Raw genomic sequence first — 19,846 nt, forward strand, 5'->3', positions numbered from 1 at the left:
TACTCAAATGTCTTATATTTAATGAAACGACAGTGCAGTTTCAATGTGAGGTAGTGAAAAATAACATTGTGTACCAGCAGGGCACGAGGATACCCAGCATGCTTTGCGGGTTGTAGATGCAGGTATAGTATTGCATGTATGTTATTGTGTAGGCATTATATTGATACCCACGTAGTCTGTGTGGTGCAGTGAGTTGTGTATTCCATTGTGTTGTCTTGTGTTGGTTTTGTTCATACTGCAGTTTAGACAGGCGTCTGCGTTGGTGACCTCGCGTCCATTTGTGCTGTGTTATCAGATAGTGTTTGCTAGCTAATCACTTCCAAATAAGGAGCACTGTTTTAAAGCAAGCTGAGGGTGCCTCTACCTATTTCCTGTGTGACTCGCCACAATATGGTAACAAAATTTGTTGGTCTTCTTCTTTGACAATACCACTACAGACCATTGTTGCTACCATAAGGGGCATTAATAGGAGAGGCGGTAACACTTTATATCAAGGTGCTTGTAATAAGCCTTAATAAGTAGGAATTAAAGTTTATAAGACTCTTATTATATTAATTAGATTAGGGTTAGGGTTATATATAATACAATATAATATTGTATCAATTATTATATCAATAATACATTTATTACATATTATATCATCATCCTAATGAGATCATGAGCAGTTTTAACTGTTCATAAGTCCACAACATTTTCTTTATTCATCCTAATAAACCACTGTTCCCACTTGAGATCAGTAGCTGCAGAGCAGCATTGTAAATGGTTAATAAGTACGTACAGTAATAATGACTTTACTAATCCTAATAAGGCACTGTGCCGACTTCACTTCCAGTAGCTGCATAGCAGCATTGTAAACGGTTAATAGTACATATTACCAGGATTTATTAGCCTTTATAATGCACTATTGTCAAGAAATATCCCATTAATGTTGATCAGTAAATGTATTCTTAAATCAATCTTATTAAGAGGCTTATTAATGCAAATAAGTATTTAATATATGTTATTAATATAATAAGAGACCTATTAATTACTACTTATTAAAGGTTATTACAAGAACATTAATATAAAGTATTACTGAAGACACTCTGCTGTATTTGAAAAAAATCTCCTTTCGAATAGAAAAGATTTTTGTATGATTTTTTTTTTTCCCAGGCAAAGACCCACAACACACTGAAACACAAGCTCCGATCGATCAGCCACCGATCAATATCGGCCGATTTCCCATGATCGGCATGAGCCGATAAACGACTTTCAAAGCCGATCACAAAAAACAAAATCCTACATGTCTGCTGTGTCACATAGGGTTGGCGACAAAATGACGTGTCCTGTACTGACCTTGATACAGGCTACACCAATCAATGCCAGCGTGTTTGATTACTCCCTTACCAAACATATTATTATTATTACCAAACCTATTGCCGATTGACTGTCTTTGTTTACACGCTTTGCCTGTCTGTCATTTTACAGTGGTGGCAGATGGCTCGCTAGCTAGAGTTATAAAGTTATCCTGGCTTCTGGTCTTCGGACGCCAAATGTGACTTTTTACCACAGTGACATTTTCTTTTTAAAACAAACAAGCAATGCAGTTCGTTCAAAACTTGTTTTTGTCCCACGGGGAAACTACAAGTGGGTATCATGTTCATCGGGTATATGTACTAACGTTTTCAAGTGTCACAGAATAACTAACTATTCACGTGTGGTTGTTTAATGAACATAAACACATAGTGTGTCAGCGCCACAGCTCACCAAAGGGTCAAAGAATATTTGCTTCAACTCTAAGTAATAATTTATTATAACTGTTGAATTCAGACTTTATGCCGTTATATAATTACAAATGAACACAAAATAGCATAAAGATAATGGCCACACTGCTTGGTAAATAAAGTAGAGTACAATTGAAATGGTGCCAGTCATAAATAAAACGCAAATAGGTGACAGCTCTAATAGTGATGACATCCCTGCAACCTGGACACTGAAATTATTCTGTTTTAAGTTGAGCAGGACATATTTCTATTTGATAAAAATATTTATTTGAATTATTTTATTCTGTTAATTTTTATTATTGAACAGTTTATTTCCCATGTTTTTATAATACTCCAAAACATGCATCAAATGAAATTCAGGTTTGTGTCAAATAGTAAAAATATTGTTCCACACAAATAATAGCAAAAAAGACAATCCGCCCAAACTTATATATATTTTAAATTACCTATTTTCCAGCGGCCCTTGGAATTGTCTAATGGCCCTACTGGCCAATATCACTCATCATAAATAAATTGAAAAAATTACAGTTAATCTATGTGATCAGTATTGGTATAAACCGATCTCACTCATGGATGATTGGTATCGGAATCGGCAGCATAAAACCCTGATTGGAGCATCCCTACTTTTCAGTCATTTGATATTAAACCAGAACTGGTTTAATATGGAACAGGGAACATGTGCGTTACAACTACTTTCACCAGGGAGACAATAACCTGTGGCACAGCTGCGTCAAAATCATAACAGTTGTGTTACATTCTACTTTTAGATAACTATCAACACATATGAGTGAGGGGGTACTCATGACATGACAAAAGGCTCTGGGCGTGCATAAGACAAAAAAGGTTGGGTAAACACTGATGTAGAGCAGTGATCCCCAAACCCTGGGCCAAGGCCCGGTACCGGGCCGTGGGTCATTTGGTACCGGGCCGCACAGAAAGAAAAAATAATTTCCATTATTTTATTTTTTTAAATGTTTTATTTTGAAAAGTGGCCGGATTCTCTCTGTTACATCCGTCTCACTTGACGCATGTCCATTGTGTGTGTGTGTGTGTGTGTGCTAACTTTCTCTCATACCGCACAGATACAGATATTTTTAACATTTTTCTTTCACCTCATATTTGGTGTCAAATGCTGATACTACTGTATGTGGGAATGCATAAAGGTAAGTTTTGATGACATATTGAGTGCTAATGTACACATTTGTCTCAAGTTAATTCATGCTAGCACACTGCCTTTACCACACAGCGATGTAATAATCTCTCTTGAAAAACCTGGCTGGAACTTGAACTGGTGGATGGTGGGGTCGCCATTCATTTTGTGCTTTTAATTTGATGTTATTCTTGTCTGCCCTGCGATTGGCTGGCGACCAGTCCAGGGTGTACCCCGCCTGTCGCCCGAAGTCAGCTGGGATAGGCTCCAGGATGCCCCCGCGACCCTAATGAGGAAGAAGCGGTATAGAAAATGGATGGATGGATGGATGGATGGATGTTATTCTTGTCTTAGTTTTACACAATACATAATAAATAAGGTAAATTAGATCGCTATAATGTACGAACCCCCCGACGATGTACGATGTATAATGTACGAGCCGGTCCGTGGGTCAAAAAATGTTGGGGACCACTGATGTAGAGGATCTTTTCAGTCCGGAGGTAGAATGTCTAAATCATTCCAACAGGGGGCAGCATTGCATTACAAGTGTTCGGTTTCATGAGGCGCATGGCATGAGCAAGCATCATTAACAACATTCTGTGCTATTTTACATTTTGTATGAAACCTTTTAGTTCTATTGCTCCTCAATGCCTTCAAACTATTTAACTGGCCGGTGTGGGAAAAAAATCCCAAATCTTTTTGAAAGAATCAACCCAACAGAGGAAAGTATACACTATAAACCTCTAGTTGTATGTCACATCGTGTGTCAGTGAGTGAGTATTTGCAATAGATCAAGCATATCTTCCCTGTCTCTGAATGCATAATGGTTGCATTTAGAGTGCAAAAAGCCTCAGGCTCATTTTTGGTTTCACTCAACTGTGTCTTCTCATATCTGATCAATACAAAGGCTCGCTTACAAAGTGGCCAAAAAGTCCCCGAAAATATCTTATTATACCACACAAATAAAAAAAAGGAAATAAGTATACAATCAAGACTTTCAATGTTAGGAATTTAAAAATATATATTTGTATATTTATATATGTCACAGGAACCCCTTTGACTTGGAAAAATATCAAACACAAGGTGAGTGTTAAAAATCCAATTTAAATGAATATCCAACTTATAATATTGATGTGTTTATTACTTATTTTATTTATTGCCATGAGTCAACATACTATCTATTTATTTATTTTACAAAATTATTGACTGCATTTATTATTTTTTATTTTGAATTTAATGTTATTATTTTATATGTATCAGTTATTGTTGTGTAATTAATATTACTGTTTTATTTTATTATATATTTTTTATTTATTTTATTTTTTAAGTCAAGGTATTATCTGTTTATTCACTCTGTGTATGTATGTTTTTGTATTTTTTCACTGCATTATTTATTCAATTTTATTCATTAAATTATTAGTACTATTAATTTCATTATTTCATTTATATTTCATTATAGTTATTTATTTATTTGATTTGATTTTTTAACAGACATTTTTAATACAAAAAAAATGTACTAAATTGTATTAATCGGTCTACGCATTTGAAGACTTTGAGGGAGCGACATGTCACTGTTTGTGGTTAAAATTGATTTAAATCACAAGCAAACAATTTATCCTTTTGCCTGCAATAGAAAGGTTGAATAATCGACAGTCGTCATCAAAACAGGAAATATCCTCATTGAAAACACGTTCCTACAGCAAAACAGGTGTTTGCACTGTGTACACAACGTCACCCAGAATACTTTAAACCTCACATGCTGATTTTTTTAATGATCTTAAAACAATAGTGCTATAATGTTAAGCATCACGGAGCGATATACAGTGAGTGTGTGATGACTGACTGCTGCAAACAAGGGGAAGCTGGGGTTACTGTGGCCACATAAATAATGCATGAATGCAGAGAAGAACAGATGTGTAGAGAGAAAATCCATGTCACTGTCGGTACGTCAGCAAAAAACGGGTGATAATTAATTTAGACTCTCTGCTCTGCTATAATGTAAATGTGAACATTTTAAGTATTATTCTCCTGTATGTCTTCATTGAAGATTAATACTTCCTCATACAAAAGGTAATTAAAAGAGGCCACACGCACGCTCTTTCCACAGGACTGGTCACCTGGAACGCAATCCTTGATTGCAACCTGAGATAGGACAGTGAACGCCTCGTGGACCACCCATCCTCTGTCTACTGGCTCATGACAGATGGTCACTGCTACTGCCTTCTAACGCACTGCAAGACAGAGATAGGCACTAACTATGTAAGGATACTGTAATCTGGTTGACTTTTTTGGTGTTCTAACAGGAATATGTGTCCCTAGAGTCTGTTTATGAGCACCAAAAAACTCATCATCTTCCTCATTCGCTCCACTTTTGCGAGAAGACAGGCTTTGCTACACATCCTAAAATGATCACATCATGGTTCATCCTGGACTGGTGGCCAGTCAGTCACGGGGCAACCATTTAACATTAAAATAGTTAACAACCATCCATGCATCCATTTTTTGATTTGCCTATCCTGTTTAGTGTAGGAACAACAGGCTTCGCTACAAACCTTAAAATAAAGCCCAGTGCACCACCAACTATCTGAAACTATACGAAAACTGTAAAAAAAAAAAAAAAACTGTAAGTCTGATCGCTTGGTTTTCCTACAGCAAATAGGCTAACCTAGCATGATGTTGCAAAATATAAATGTTGCTGCAAAATATAATTTTTGGACCCACAATTACTATGGAATGAATCAACCAATTTATTATGTTCAATGTTTCATGTTAATTAAGATTAAAAGGTTTGTGTTTTTTCAGTGTGCAGGAATAGGGGGATACATGGCTTCAGGTCAAATGTCAGAAGGGGTAACTGTAAAAAGTTTGGAACCACTGCTTTATGTGACATATGGCATCTATTGCATTGAACAAGTGGAAAGTTACAGTGTAAAAAGTGGATAAAGTGCACAATAGTGCTTTTTGGAGACACACAGCTCATTAACATTAAAGCTCCAGACACACAAAACGGCGCATTCCCAGTTGGGCTAACTATAGCACTTTTAAAATGTCTAAATTCCAACACTAAAGCTAGATTTTGGACAACACACTTCCAATAAACTATCGTGGGACCTTCAAAACTTTTTTAAAATTGTTGAAAAATACTACATTATGGAACGTTAAAAATGTGACTGAATATACACCCAAAAAAAATCACACCCATACCAGATGGTGGCAACCCCTGTGTCTTTCTGTGGGACACCATCATCTGTATTTTATTGATCTGCTCAGCCACCCTTTTGTTCATGGTCTGTCCCCTCTGATGGACACATTTTGCATCTCTGCGTATTGGACTAAAAACCAGTATTACAATTCAATTCCTTTGACCAAATTAACATTTCAGTGTGTGACCTTCCAAGAATGAGGGGATTTCCCCCTTTTTCACCAAATAAATCCTGCACTTTTTTTTTGAAGTATTTTATCTATCGGGTTTAAGTATGCAATGCTGAGGACCCTTAAATGTTGTGCTTTTGTGTACTTGACTTTTATGGCTTGCAGTCCAGTATTAGCCCGATGGGGTACTTTTGTGTAGATGACACCTTGGCAAGCAGAAAGTGACTCCAATTCTACCTCAATTTAAACATGTGGCCTTGAATGCATCCTGAAGCCTTCTTCCAAAAATTGAAGAATTTTCACAAACTAAAGCATGACAATAATTGAGCGTCATTATCTCATCAAGTATCAACTAGTTTAGTGTCCTGCGTGTCATTTTGCTGCTCGCTAGACTGAAAACGGAACAAGCAGGACGACATGTTAAGTCATGATCTGAACTCAGTCCAATATTTTTGCCCTCAGGTGTTTTTATTCAACCGAATCTCCCCTCTTCCCATGCATAAAGGCAGCAGTGTTTTGTCCCAGGAGCAACCCAGTGATTGAAGTCACAGTTTCTAAAAGAAAGAAATCAGTGTTCCTGCAGGGAAAAAACAAGAAACACATTATTAAAGGTTTGTAGAAGTTAAGCTTTTCTCCTATGTTGACTTTTCAATTGTTAGCTGTATTGAAATTATTAAAATAAACAACAATTGAATAGGATAGTATAGGATACCTTGATTGCCACTGTGATATACTTATTGGTACAGTGCACAACGTACAAAATGGGCTTTAAAGTAAAACAGCTTGACAAATTGAGCTTTAACTATGCTCCCTGATATCATTCATGTTTGCCATTTGTGAGATATGCAAATGTCCCACAACTATATGTCAATTCCCCATGTGTTACACTCTACTTACCCTACTGTAAATGCGCCAATTAACAACCCAAAATGGTCTACAAAAGCACATAACTGTCTCTAATTAGCGGTCTCTAATTAGCGGTCTCTAATTAGCGCTGGGCAAAAACATTGGTATTAAGAGCTGTGGCTGTAGGCAACTTCCTGAAGTTGTTTTTATTAATTCCACAGGATGGCAGTAGTGAGTGGTCAGCATCCCGCAGCTTTATCTACCTCTGCATGCACTTTAAAATGTTACTGCTAAGCTATTGGAGTGAACCGAATGCGTGTAACATTTGTCGTGCTCATCAGTGGTATTGATGCTCGCTGAGCAGTTTGGTCATTGCCGCTATTGCAGTGTTGGCTCTATTGCTGCTTTGTTGTTGTTAATAAATTGTTAATAAATGACTATGTTTGTCAAAGGGAGCTACGGTTTCCATTCCACTTTTTCATGCACTCCAAATGATCAAATTTTTATATCATGAGTTTGCAAATTTTGGAAATAACAGCCTCTCTCCAATTATCGCCTGCTGATTTAGGTAAATAAACACCCCTATAGTTACTACTTTACATATTAAACACCCACTCATGAGTGAGTTAGTTGACATTCAGAGAGTTTTCCCCCACACAAGATGAAAACCAGTGTGTGTGCGTTTGCATGTGTGTGGAGTGGGCGTGGTCAAGGGAGATGAATCCTCTGAGCTGAGCGCCTGTGTCACACGAGTAGAGAGCGTACAAGAACAGAACATCCAATGGGCCGAACTCTATTACTAGCTTCCCCCGTGAGTGGATTGCGTCCACTGAGAGTGTGCACGGGCATTTTGACTCTACGGAATTTCTTTTACTAACATGGTTGCTGAGTTTATTTGGAATCTGTGAGAGTCTCATCCTCTGTTCTCCTCCAGTTGAATTGATCATTTTGGGAAGATGGGAAGGATTTACAGGATGAATATTATTTTTCTGTACATCATGTATGGACTGGTGAGTAGTTTTTGATCCACTTATAAAGTGTGTGTGTGTTGTTCGGGAACTTTTGACTTTTGGAAACAGTCCTTTCATGGTGCTGCAGGTGCACCTGCGCATGACAGCTGGTTGGAGTATGGCATTGACATGATTTTTTTTTTAAACCTTTATTTAACAACTCAGTGGACAAAGCATTAGGTACACATGCACAGTCTAATAAGAACGCTTTAAAAAAAAAAGCTAAAAATGTAGCAATTTGTTTATTATTATGGTTTGCAGTGATTACATTGTATCTCACTGCTGATATTATTCAGCATACAAGTTATGTTCACTATGTGAATGCACAAAAAGACAGAATATAGGGCTTCTGTAGTTCAATGTTATGTTACATGTGACCCCTGTGTTAAAAGATGTTGCCACATTTTTAAGGCTTGAGGGTAAGGCAAGCGATCAGGAGAACTCTAAAAAGTCACACTGGCAGACGTTCCCTAATTTATTTCTCTACAGTCCCTCCGAGGCCGGTGGAGACCCTGCGAGGACATAAATATTTGTGCGGTGTGTCACATATGACAGGTTTGTCAGGGCTTGACAGTACACAGCGGGTTTGTCAAGGCTTTGCAACAGCAGCTATGCACCATCCTTCTGACTACAGGCATGCAATATTTATTGCTCTCTCTAAAACAAGACGTTTGCAAATGTGTCTTTGGTATATTAGGTAATTAGAGTTGTAAAAGTGCTTCTTTCCGATACGTTTCATGATAAAACAAAAAATTACAAGCTTCAGTAGCATGTGGAAGAACCATACACAGCCACAACAACCTGGTCACACACTGTTGTGGGGTGGCGTTCCTTTCTCCGACCAAGAGCTGCAATTCATTGGTTGTGTTGGTCACTCTTGCATGAAGAGCACACCCAAATTGATCCTACAAGGTCAAAGTCACTGCAGGCCACTCCATTCTTCCTACTCCCAAACTGTGAGTGTAGTCTCCCATGAACACCACATTGTGGGCGTGAAGGTTGTCTCATATTGATATAGTTATTATTGATATAGCAAGCCTTACTTTCCAATGATGAAGATGCCACCCCACAATATGCCTCCATCAAAAGATGCTACTTTATTGGTGACAAACTGAGCATTCTTCTCATTTTCTTCACATTGTTGTGGGTTGGAATTTCATTCATCAACCAGAAGTCGTTGCAAGTCGATGGTGGTGTGGCCCAAACTGATGCCACAAGCTGGGTTAAAGCCACTGAAGACAGTTGGCAAGCCACGCCATTTTTTCTATTCCCAAATTCTGGTCTTTGATAAACACCACTCTGTGGGGGCAAACATTGTGACTTTGAAGGATGGGTTCCAGACAGTATGAGTTTTTCCAGTGCTGAAGATGCCGCCCCACAACATTGCACTTCCTCACTAAAAGATGCTACTCTAGGGGTATCCAAAGTGCGAGCCTGGGGTCATTTATTCGCCCTCAACATATTCACATATAAATAATATTAATTCATTATTAGCTAGAAAAGCACTCGGAGAGCGCAGACCTCCGCCAAGCGCCATACATGCTAATGTTACACCTAGCATGATAGTGTTTATATCTATAATAGTCTATCTATAAAAATGGTTAAAAATGCTAGCATGCATTGTAAAATTGCCAATATGTCTGGTTTCTTCCCTGTTACAGATAAAACATCAATCATGCACCAAAGAACACCAAACTGTATTGGCAAGAAGCATTAATAATCTACCTAACACAAAATTTGGAACTTTTTCTTTGATGTTTCTCTGTTGAATGTACGTCTGGATTTAAATCAGCTCCAGTTTATGAGGAACGGCTGCTTGTGGCGGACCTCTAATGGTTTAACAAGCGCTGACAGCCCGGGTCCAGAGGTTAAGTGCCTCCCACTGAAAATTGACTGCAGCATTAGTGGGATTGGTCCGAGCTCTGCTGCGAGTCCAGATGCCGTATGCAGTGCAGTGCGAGTCGTTTTGATGTGGTCGTGTCATCAACTCCGTCAGGACGTGGAAGTTGAAGATAGAGAGAAACAAATGCGAGGAACATGCAACATGAGCTGCACTATTTTGTGCTGGCATCAGCGGCATCTAGAAGCCGAGCTGGTCCATCATAAGCTTGCTTGGAGCTACTTGGGGTCAAAAGTAGGGACAAGTTTAAAAAAAAAGAGCTTCGGGACCCTGGCGTCAATTCAGAAGTGTCACTCAAATATTCGTGAACAGGTTTGTTCAGATGTGAGGCTGTTTGTCAGTCGTGTGTAGATGAAGGAGGTAGATGGGTGTGTGCGGTGGGTGCATCAGGAGTCAGAGAAGGATGAGTGAATGTGACGACAGATTGCATTTCTGTGTTGTCATTAGGCTGGCGTACATTGACAAACACATTAAGGTTTGAATTGTATTACTGACTGTACATGTCTATCCAATAACATGTTTTCCAATAAGAGCTGGAAGCATCATGAAGAAGAGGGATCTTCCCCTCTACACACACATATTACCTGCCAGCTGACTCACAGGTGCCCGGGGGCGACACTGGATGTTTGGCCGAGTTGTTGTCGGCAACATTCCACACACACCTGAACTCTGGCAAAGATTTTTGACGAGGACACACTCTTTCACGCCATTGCGCCCCACTCATTTACAGGAGATATAAGGTGCACGCCACACACACTTTGTTTTTATTGGGGGGTTTTACGAGGGGTATATCAAAGACTTCCAGCTGGTGGGTCTCACAGGGTCAAAATATTAGGTATACCTGCAATATTGGAAATGCAATACTAAACATGCTTGTTAGGTATTAAGGTATTAAATGTATTTATTTTCTCTTGGTAATTGTTCACAGGGAATGTAAACGCCCTTAAAAAATTGTACAGGTATGTGGACTGTTCCACTTGTGTGTGTAAACGGACATATGTCTACAGCAAGCCTCCATTCAAGTGAATACGGGAGTCAGGAAGTAGTGTCCTAGCTCCGAGTGCTTTATTATACAGCACTGTCCTCACCAGTATGAACTGGAGTGAAACCAGAGCAAATAAACAGATATACATCAAAAATGGCACATCGTGATAAGCATCGTTGTATGCTAATTAAACACAACATGAAACGTTCACAAGCTCCTTACAATCACGTCGCATGAAGCAACTGTAATGAAAGAAATGTTTACAAACTTCATAATGGCTTGAATGTAGCACACTATAACACACTGTATATATTCTTAAACAACATTGAGAAAAATACTTAGACAATGCTTTCGAAGGCGCAAACAACACAAAGCGTTTAACAGATGGAAAGGTGCAGTTTTCACCAGAAATGTGACTTAAGGGTGATTTAAGGGTCTGCAGCCGAAAAGGTCAGCAGCCTACCCGGTGGACAAAGGACAGACGTCCGGAGGCTCCTCCTCCAGTCGCCACCAGCTTTGTTTAGACGGTCTAGCCTTCCTCACACTTCCTGGTTGTGTCACTTGTTCTCATGTTTACATTGACATCATGACAGGATGAGATCTGCCTTCCATTGCAAAAGGAGAACAAATAAAATGTGATATTATAGAAGCAAAGGTATTTGTTTTTTTAAATGTAGGTTTCACGGGAGAGAGAAGAGAGGTTCTCCATTGGCAGATTTATCTCCAGCTCACAGCTAAACCTGATATATTAAACAAAAGTCATATTAATAGCTATTTCATGCATGCATTTATTACGCTTTGGCTACTTGGTTCATTTGTACAACACTCTGATCAGCAACAGCACGTTATTTATGAAATGTTTATATGTAGTTGCGAGCATTTAAGGATCATTTGAATACCTCCACCAACTTGCATAGTATTTATAAGATTTAATATATGTATTATTTGATCACATACAGTATATGACTTGATGAAATGAAACAGTGTAGCATCCTGAACAGTATCAAGCTGGAGAGCAGGTGAAATAATGATGAGGTCCAAAGGAGGAGAAGGTTCGGAGGCCATCAGTGATGTTCCATGGTGGTGTCCATGATGGAGCTCCATCCTGATCATGATTATCTTTCGTACTTTAAAGCTATCCTATTCTATTAGTGTTCTTTATAAAGTTTATGGTGGACGTCTTTTGTGTTTACATAATTGAGAGAGAGTATTTTCTTTTAAACGGGTTAGTGACATGGGAGTGTAGATCATCCTTGCAGACCCACTTGACGGATGATGTTGAGGACAGTGGAGACACGCACCAGTCCACATGATGTCCCAGTAACATAAACAAGACGTCTTTGTTGATGGAACCTATACAGCAACACCATACAGTCATACTCAAGATAATATTTTAATACTGTATGTTTCATAACAGTCACAGTATTTTTATTCATGTCTAAAATGTAGCACTTGCTGTCATTTGCTAAGCCTGTTATAAATGACTGTACTTTACACTGTACTTCTTTGCAATTAATACAGCAGATGAAAATCACAAGAGCAATAGTTTCATAGCAATTGCATGTTAAGCACTAAAAACATCATTTTGTTTGCCAAATTATCATCTGATCTCATACATACTCATACATACTATTTTTAGTGTTCGTTTACTGTATGTGCTTGTAAGCCCATGCATCTCCTCCAGGACCGCTCTAAAAACGGAAGACAGAGAAATGTAAACACAAGATCACATTAACAGAAGTACAAAACATTCCTAAGAGTTAACACACAAAATGTTCACAATAAAACATATGCGTGATGGACCACAAACACAAATAATCACTTCATCTTGTTCCATTTATGTATGTAATATGAAGTGTTATGTCTTTACATTACGGTAGCATGATCAAAGTCAACCTTTCCATGTTGTAGAAAGATTTAAGACTTGAAAATCTGCACATAAATCGTCTGCTGGCACAAATAAATCAATACTTATAACTTACAAACAAATCAATACAGTGTTCCCTTGTTCATCGCAGTGGATAGGTTCCTAAAATAAGTGAAATCCGCAAAGTAGTCAGCATAATTTTTGTTTTTACAATTATTATAAATGTTTTAAGGCTGTAAAACCCCTCACCATACACTTAATACACATTTCTCAGACAGGCATGAACATTTTCTCACATTTCTCACTTGTTTCAAAGCTCAAATTTTGTTAGAATTTTAATGATCAACCCACTAGATTGGGCACAAAAAATTATTATGTGAGTCACGCGTATTTCACTCGTCTGACTGTGCCTCTTTGTCCTGGCGCCGTTCGGCTGTAGCATTTTTGTATCCTTGTTAAAATATATTGCTCCTGTCGTCTCGTATTTTACTCCTCCTCCTCATCCTCCATGAACCGAAGATTCATTTACAGTATTCCGCAATGGCGCCCTACAGCTGCGTGACTTCTGCCTTCCTTCAGCATGTCCAGAAGTCCAACGTTTTGTGTGATGGCTGGCTTCCTCTGCCTTTTGGGTGCAGAATGTTTTGTCGACATTGTGGGAATTGTCGGCGAGAAAACTTGCCGCCATGCAGCCTTCAGAGTCACACGCGGTTAGCTTCGTCTGTGTCTTCTTCTGTTGTTTACAGTATTGGCCGTTAGCAAGCAGCTCACACGGTTAGCTAGTTTGCTCGCCATGACCACAACAAGAGACGGCTTGATGGAGGCTGATTGACAATGGTCTACAGCCAATCAGGATGCAGAAGACAAAGGGCAGTGCAGACAGAAGAGAGAGACGAGAGCGACAGCCACGTTGTGCTAAAGCACAGAACACTTAACCTCCCACAAAGCAATTCTCCTTAAAGGGCCAGGCTTGGCCTGTAACAGCATTCATACACTAAAAAAATTCACGAAACAGCGAGTCCGCGAAAGGTGAACAGCGATGGAGGGAACACTGTACTTACTCATAAATCAATACTTACACTTCTCAACACTTTGCACCGTAATGTTAACATTTTTTAAAGGCTGGGCGGAAGCGAATCCGCGATACGATGGTCTGAATGGAGACTTCAGTTCAAAGGAGGAGGAGGACACATTTGGAGGAGCCTTTGCAGACTTAATTTGGACACCCTTCGCACGCCGTGATGACATCATGCAGCCCACAAATGCGGACTAGTAGGCTGCAGGCCCCGGATTTAAAAAAAACGGCCACAGACTGAGCCAAACATGGCCCCAAGTTTGACCCAATAAATTGGATTGACTTGAAATTTCTCACACAGCTGAATGCGGTCTACACTAACTTTGGGCCGTTTAGCCGAATCAACACTAAATTTGGTACACAACTTTAAGGGACAAGCACTAGTTGAATAGCATGGCAGCCATCAAGCAAAGCGTCCTTGGGACATAGATATGAATTATCCGTAAGTCTTTGACATTTGTCTAATGATAGTATAATGATCATTAATAATAATATAATATCTGCATATATATTATTTATGCTTGCATGTTTTCCACAGCATTTTGAGCACAACCCATTTACAGCACATGGGGTGTCCTCATTTTTTCACATGAATGGATGATCAATAAAAAAAGGATGAATAAAAAAAAATTAATGGCGTTCATCCTTCTTACAAATGTCCTAAAAAAAAGACATACAAAAACCAACCAATTACTCGTCATTTGGCCCACGAGCCAGTTGGTTGTTGCATCTTTTATCATGGTTCACCCTGTAGAACAGGTTGTGCTGAAGAGACATTTGTGAGTAAACTGGGAGGGGCCTTGTGTCAATACAAATACACACACGCACACACACATGCACACCCACTGACAGCTAAAGAATGCACGTGTGCATCAGAGACACAAACATTCTCCGCTTGATTTGTGTGCCAATAATCTGTCAGATGTTGTTGATTAATGGAGTAGCTGGAGCAAAATTCAGTGCCGTACTTCACTGTAAGCAACAGAGGCACTGCTGAGTCACTAGTTTGTGGCCTGAAGAACCTCAGGATCAGCTTATATGTTTTTACATGATTTTTACCCATTAATGGTAAAAAGAAAAAAAATGATTATTCTTTAACATTTTTGGTCATATAAATCTAATAAAAAAGAACATGAGAAAAACGATTAATTCATTGTTGATTTCGCTCATAGTCAGATATGGTCGTCTATAACAGGGGTGCCCAAAGTCCGGGCCTGTGGCCATTTTATATTATAAAAATACAATCAAATAAGAAAACTAAAAAAAGCACACATTTTAAAAAGGAGAAATGTTGATACTAATAATGCTAATCCATCCATCCATCCATTTTCTATACCGCTTCATCCTCATTAGGGTCGCGGGGGCATGCTGGAGCCTATCCTAGCTGACTTCGGGCGACAGGCGGGGTACACCCTGGACTGGTCGCCAGCCAATCACAGGGCACATATAGACAAACAACCATTCACACTCACATTCATACCTATGGACAATTTAGAGTCGCCAATTAACCTCACCTGCATGTTTTTGGGAATGTGGGAGGAAGCCGGAGTACCCGGAGAAAACCCACGCGCAAACGGGGAGAACATGCAAACTCCACACAGAAATGCCCAGGGGAGAAACAAACCCAGGTCTTCCCGATCTCCAGACTGTTACTGTATTGGCCAACGTGCTAACCACTAGACCACCGTGCGGCCCTAATAATGCTAATAATGCTAATAATACAAAATACAAACATTTTAAATATTAAAATGGCCATTGAATTGTTAGATTTTTTTCAGTTTGCTGTACTCACAGGAAAAAGATAGGACACCCCCTTATCTATTTATCTATATTTAGTTGCAGATGGTGCAGTGCTTGTACAATTGTTAACACATGCAGAAATTATAACGTTTTTATTGTCAAGGGAAGCAAAGCAAACCCCCCAAAAAACATATTTCTCATTGAGGTTTTACATTTTGGATCAGTTAGTTCCCACACTTTCTGCCTTTGGAACCTTTTCAAATGAAACAATGATTATTTATGTCTTTTGGCTGTAAAAAAAAAAAAAAGTGACTCCAGGGAAGTAAAGCAAGCTCCGTGTTTATATAACAACATAGAAAATGAAGAAGTAGATAAAGGCCAAAGAAAAACATTGTGTGTCACTAAACTCTTTCCAATCCCATAAATCATGTAAGAAAATGAAGCACAGAAGCATAAAATAATGATGAAGTAAAACACTGAACACACATGAATTGGACATTAAATAGTCTTCCACATACGTCTTTGCCAGCTTGTCCAACATGTCAGTGACCAGTAATTCTTCTGATGATTGACAGGTGGTGGCCAGAGCCAAAGAGGAGGAGTGTTTATCGGGCCAGTACACGACTGATCGAAAGTGCTGCAAGCAGTGCCCGCCTGGTGAGGGTGTCGTCAAACCGTGTGGAGCCACGCAGACTGTGTGTTCACCCTGCCTGGACAGTAAGAAACATGCTTATTAAACTCACACACACACACACACACACACACACACAAAAAGAAGTGTTACAAAAAAATAAATAACAAAAAATGAAATAAATACATAAATAAATGCAGCAATAACTGATTAAATAATCCTAAATGAATATTGTTGAACTTGGCATACATGCAATAATGCACTACTTCGCTGCGACCAGCAGAGGCGCTGTTATTTCAATCAGGCCTAAAGAAAAAGAAAATGGCAGCAAACTATGGGGAGTTGAAGTACAGTACATCAGTGCTATGGTAACACGATACAATACAGCACTGGCATGGAAACAGGAGTTCAGAATATTCAGAGAGAGATTTTTTTCAGTAATATAAAATAAGAAAAGTAACAAAGAATGTAAGTTTGCAAGCAAGTTTTGCCTTTTATACAATCATTTTGGGAGTGCAAATGCAAAAAATATGCTGATTCTGCCTTGATTCTCAAACTGTTCTCAAACACCCATCTCTGTCAAACAGCCAAAAGTATCAGCATAAAAAGAATAAATAGCCTGGAATATCTGGCAGCATGTTAGGAAGTCAGCTGGTTTTCAGAGTTGCTCCGGGATGTCTGCCCTCCTCGTGGTCCATTACCATGTAGGGAGTGAACCATGACTGGCCAGAAAGACTTTATGAGCAGTGGGAGAAGATACAAGATCTCCAAATGTTGTAGAAAAATATACAATGTAGGATCTTTTGAGCATCAGATAAGTGAGATGGTAAGAATGGATGCAGTAAAAATGGTTGATGAGCTCCAAAAAGGGTACGTTTGTGTCTACTCACAAGTGGATTTAAGGTTATTTATATGAGAGTCTGCCTTATGAGAGTGTTGGAGGTCAAGAGGACAGATTGAGACCACGGAGGCCCGGGCTGGTTCAGAGCCAGGACTGACAACATTCCCAGGGTTTTCCAGGCTACTCCAGGAAGGAGTTGTAAACTTTTCTGGGTCACAGATAAGGAGACCCAAGATCCCAAAAGTGATCCAAATTTCAAGTCATGAGAGAAGTCAGAGACACGAAGAAGATAATTTATTGAGAAGGGGGTTCTATAGGAGGGTCAAGATCTTGATTTATTACATCCTTGTTTATCTAAGCCTCCCTACCTTCCAAAAAGAAAAGTTACTTTCTCCTGCATGGACAATATGGAGGGTTTGATGTGCCACAAATCCGATAAATAAATATATACCAATAAATAGACAGTATACTAAATATGAATGAATGTTTTAAAAGGCAAACTAATGTGTCAGGTTGCCTATTTATTAGGGCTGTCAAATGATTAAAATTTTTAATGAGATTAATCCCGATTTTCAAATTAACTAATCATGAGTGACTGAAAGAAAGAAGAAATATATATATATATGAGCAATGAGAAGTCGCGTTCAAAGACAACACGGACATTTAAGCATTAAGAGTTACAAATTGAGTGATAAGAATATCCATTTACTGTTTTTCTTTGCATTTCTGTTTATTTAGACCGCACATACACGCATATTAAAGACGTTGCTGCGATGTTCCGAGTGTCCATGAATGCATCTCGCGGTCTGTCGAGTGACAATGACGGAGTGTCGTTGCAATGACGAATGGACGAGAGACGTGTTTGTTTGGAGTTGGAGATACATACTGTAAATGTTGGAATGTTGGAATTGCACTGCTGTTGATGTGTTCAGGTGAGAATAACGTTAAAAAGAGCGTCAGAGACTCTGTGTGCCTCTGTGGGGAGCTAAACTGTGGCGCAGTCTGTCGTCATAACGAGCTTGCCGTGATGCATATGCTTTAATTACGCAAAAAAATGTTAAATAAATTAATAAATTAATTAGTTACCGCCATTAACGCACTATTTTTGACAGCCCTACTATTTATTAATTTAATTTTGTAATACAGTGTTCCCTCGTTTATGTCAGGGGATAGGTTCCCAAAATAGCCCGCAATAAATACAATCCGTGACGTAGCCAACTTAATTTTTTTTACAATTATCATATATGTTTTATCGTTTGAATTTTAATGATCAACCTACGAGGTTGGACACAAGAAATTATTAAGTGACTCACACGTATTTCACACCTCTGACCATGCCTCGTCGTCGTCCTGGCGCCGTTCCGCTACACCCTGGGTCGGGAACCTTTTTGGCTAAGAGAGCCATGAAAGCCACATATTTTAAACTGTATTTCTGGTAGAGCCATATGATATTGTTTAATAATGAATACGAATAAATGCGTGCATTTTTAAACAAGACCAACAGTTTTAGAATTTTGTAAGTTTCTGAATTTATTCTTTGTAATAACATTGTTAAGCTATAACACTGAAACTATAACCAATCATAAATAAAATACTTCTTACCATTAATGCAACTTCTGCTGCTGCATTGTTGTGCACCGTGTTCGGTATTTTTCTGTCTTTTCGCCATCTTCTTTGTCAAAAGGGTTTGCTGTGCAGAATTAGCTAGCTGATTATTTGATGAAAGGAGGAAAGTTTACTTCTTGACATCTCAATGATTATCCAATTGTCCAGTAAGAAAGTTTTATATTTGGACTTTACAACAGTATACACTCTAATTTCTGTAATGTTTTACTTTAAAATGTCAGACAAAATAAATAGATAAATAAAAATGTCCTGTCTGCCAGATGCAGTCTTCAAAAGAGCCACATCTGGCTCCCGAGCCATAGGTTCCCTACCCCTGCGCTACACTGTAGTGTTTTTGTATCCTCGTTAAAACATATTGCTCCTGTTGTCGTATTTTCCTCCTGCCTTCCTCCTTCCATAACGACGCCCTACAGCTGCAACTTCTTCTTCCTCCTCTGCCTTTTGGGTACGACCGCAGGTGCCTTTGACGGTGCAGAACGTTTCGTCGACATTGTGGGTGTTGTCGGGACTAAAACATATGCATTCTGTACTGCACTGGAAGGCACGGAGGAGACTGACTGACAATGGTCTACAGTCTCTTAGCCAATCAGGACGGATCAGCGAAACAGCAAGTCTGTGAAAGGTGAACCGCGATATAACGAGAGAACACTGTATAACCTTGATTAAATAGAACTATTTCCCAAATAATTTATTTCATGATTAATTTATATATGTCATGATTTTTTTTATGACATTTATATTTATTTAATGGCATATTTATTTATTTAATGAATGGAATTTCAAATGTTTTCATGATATATGAAAACATTTTAACTACATTTGTATTTATTGAATGGCATTTTTAGATCTTTTTCAAGGTATTTTATGGCCTTTCATTTCATGATGCTGCAGCGCATTGAAAAGCGTCATGAAAAGCGCAACAATGAAATCAATCTGTCAAAGTCGTCCAACAAAGAAAGAGGTCACTTGAGCATTATTTACAGTATCATAAGCAACTGGAGGATGCCCAGTGGGATACAGTTTAGTAGTCTACAACCATG

The 19,846-nt window shown here is 38.8% G+C and overlaps 1 protein-coding gene across 1 annotated transcript in view; it reads left to right on the forward strand.

Annotated features, from left to right (window-relative positions):
- Positions 1 to 7,893: 7,893 nt before the first annotated feature.
- The window catches only part of ngfrb (nerve growth factor receptor b), a 38,354-nt gene continuing 26,401 nt past the window's right edge, over positions 7,894 to 19,846 (forward strand). Inside the window, exons 1-2 of the mRNA XM_054768662.1 lie at positions 7,894 to 8,141; positions 16,284 to 16,425. Coding sequence (XP_054624637.1) covers positions 8,088 to 8,141; positions 16,284 to 16,425 — 196 coding nt within the window. The 5' untranslated portion in view covers positions 7,894 to 8,087. The remainder of the gene's footprint in view (positions 8,142 to 16,283; positions 16,426 to 19,846) is intronic.

Source organism: Dunckerocampus dactyliophorus, chromosome 2 (assembly GCF_027744805.1).
Source record: "Dunckerocampus dactyliophorus isolate RoL2022-P2 chromosome 2, RoL_Ddac_1.1, whole genome shotgun sequence".
Taxonomy (NCBI): domain Eukaryota; kingdom Metazoa; phylum Chordata; class Actinopteri; order Syngnathiformes; family Syngnathidae; genus Dunckerocampus; species Dunckerocampus dactyliophorus.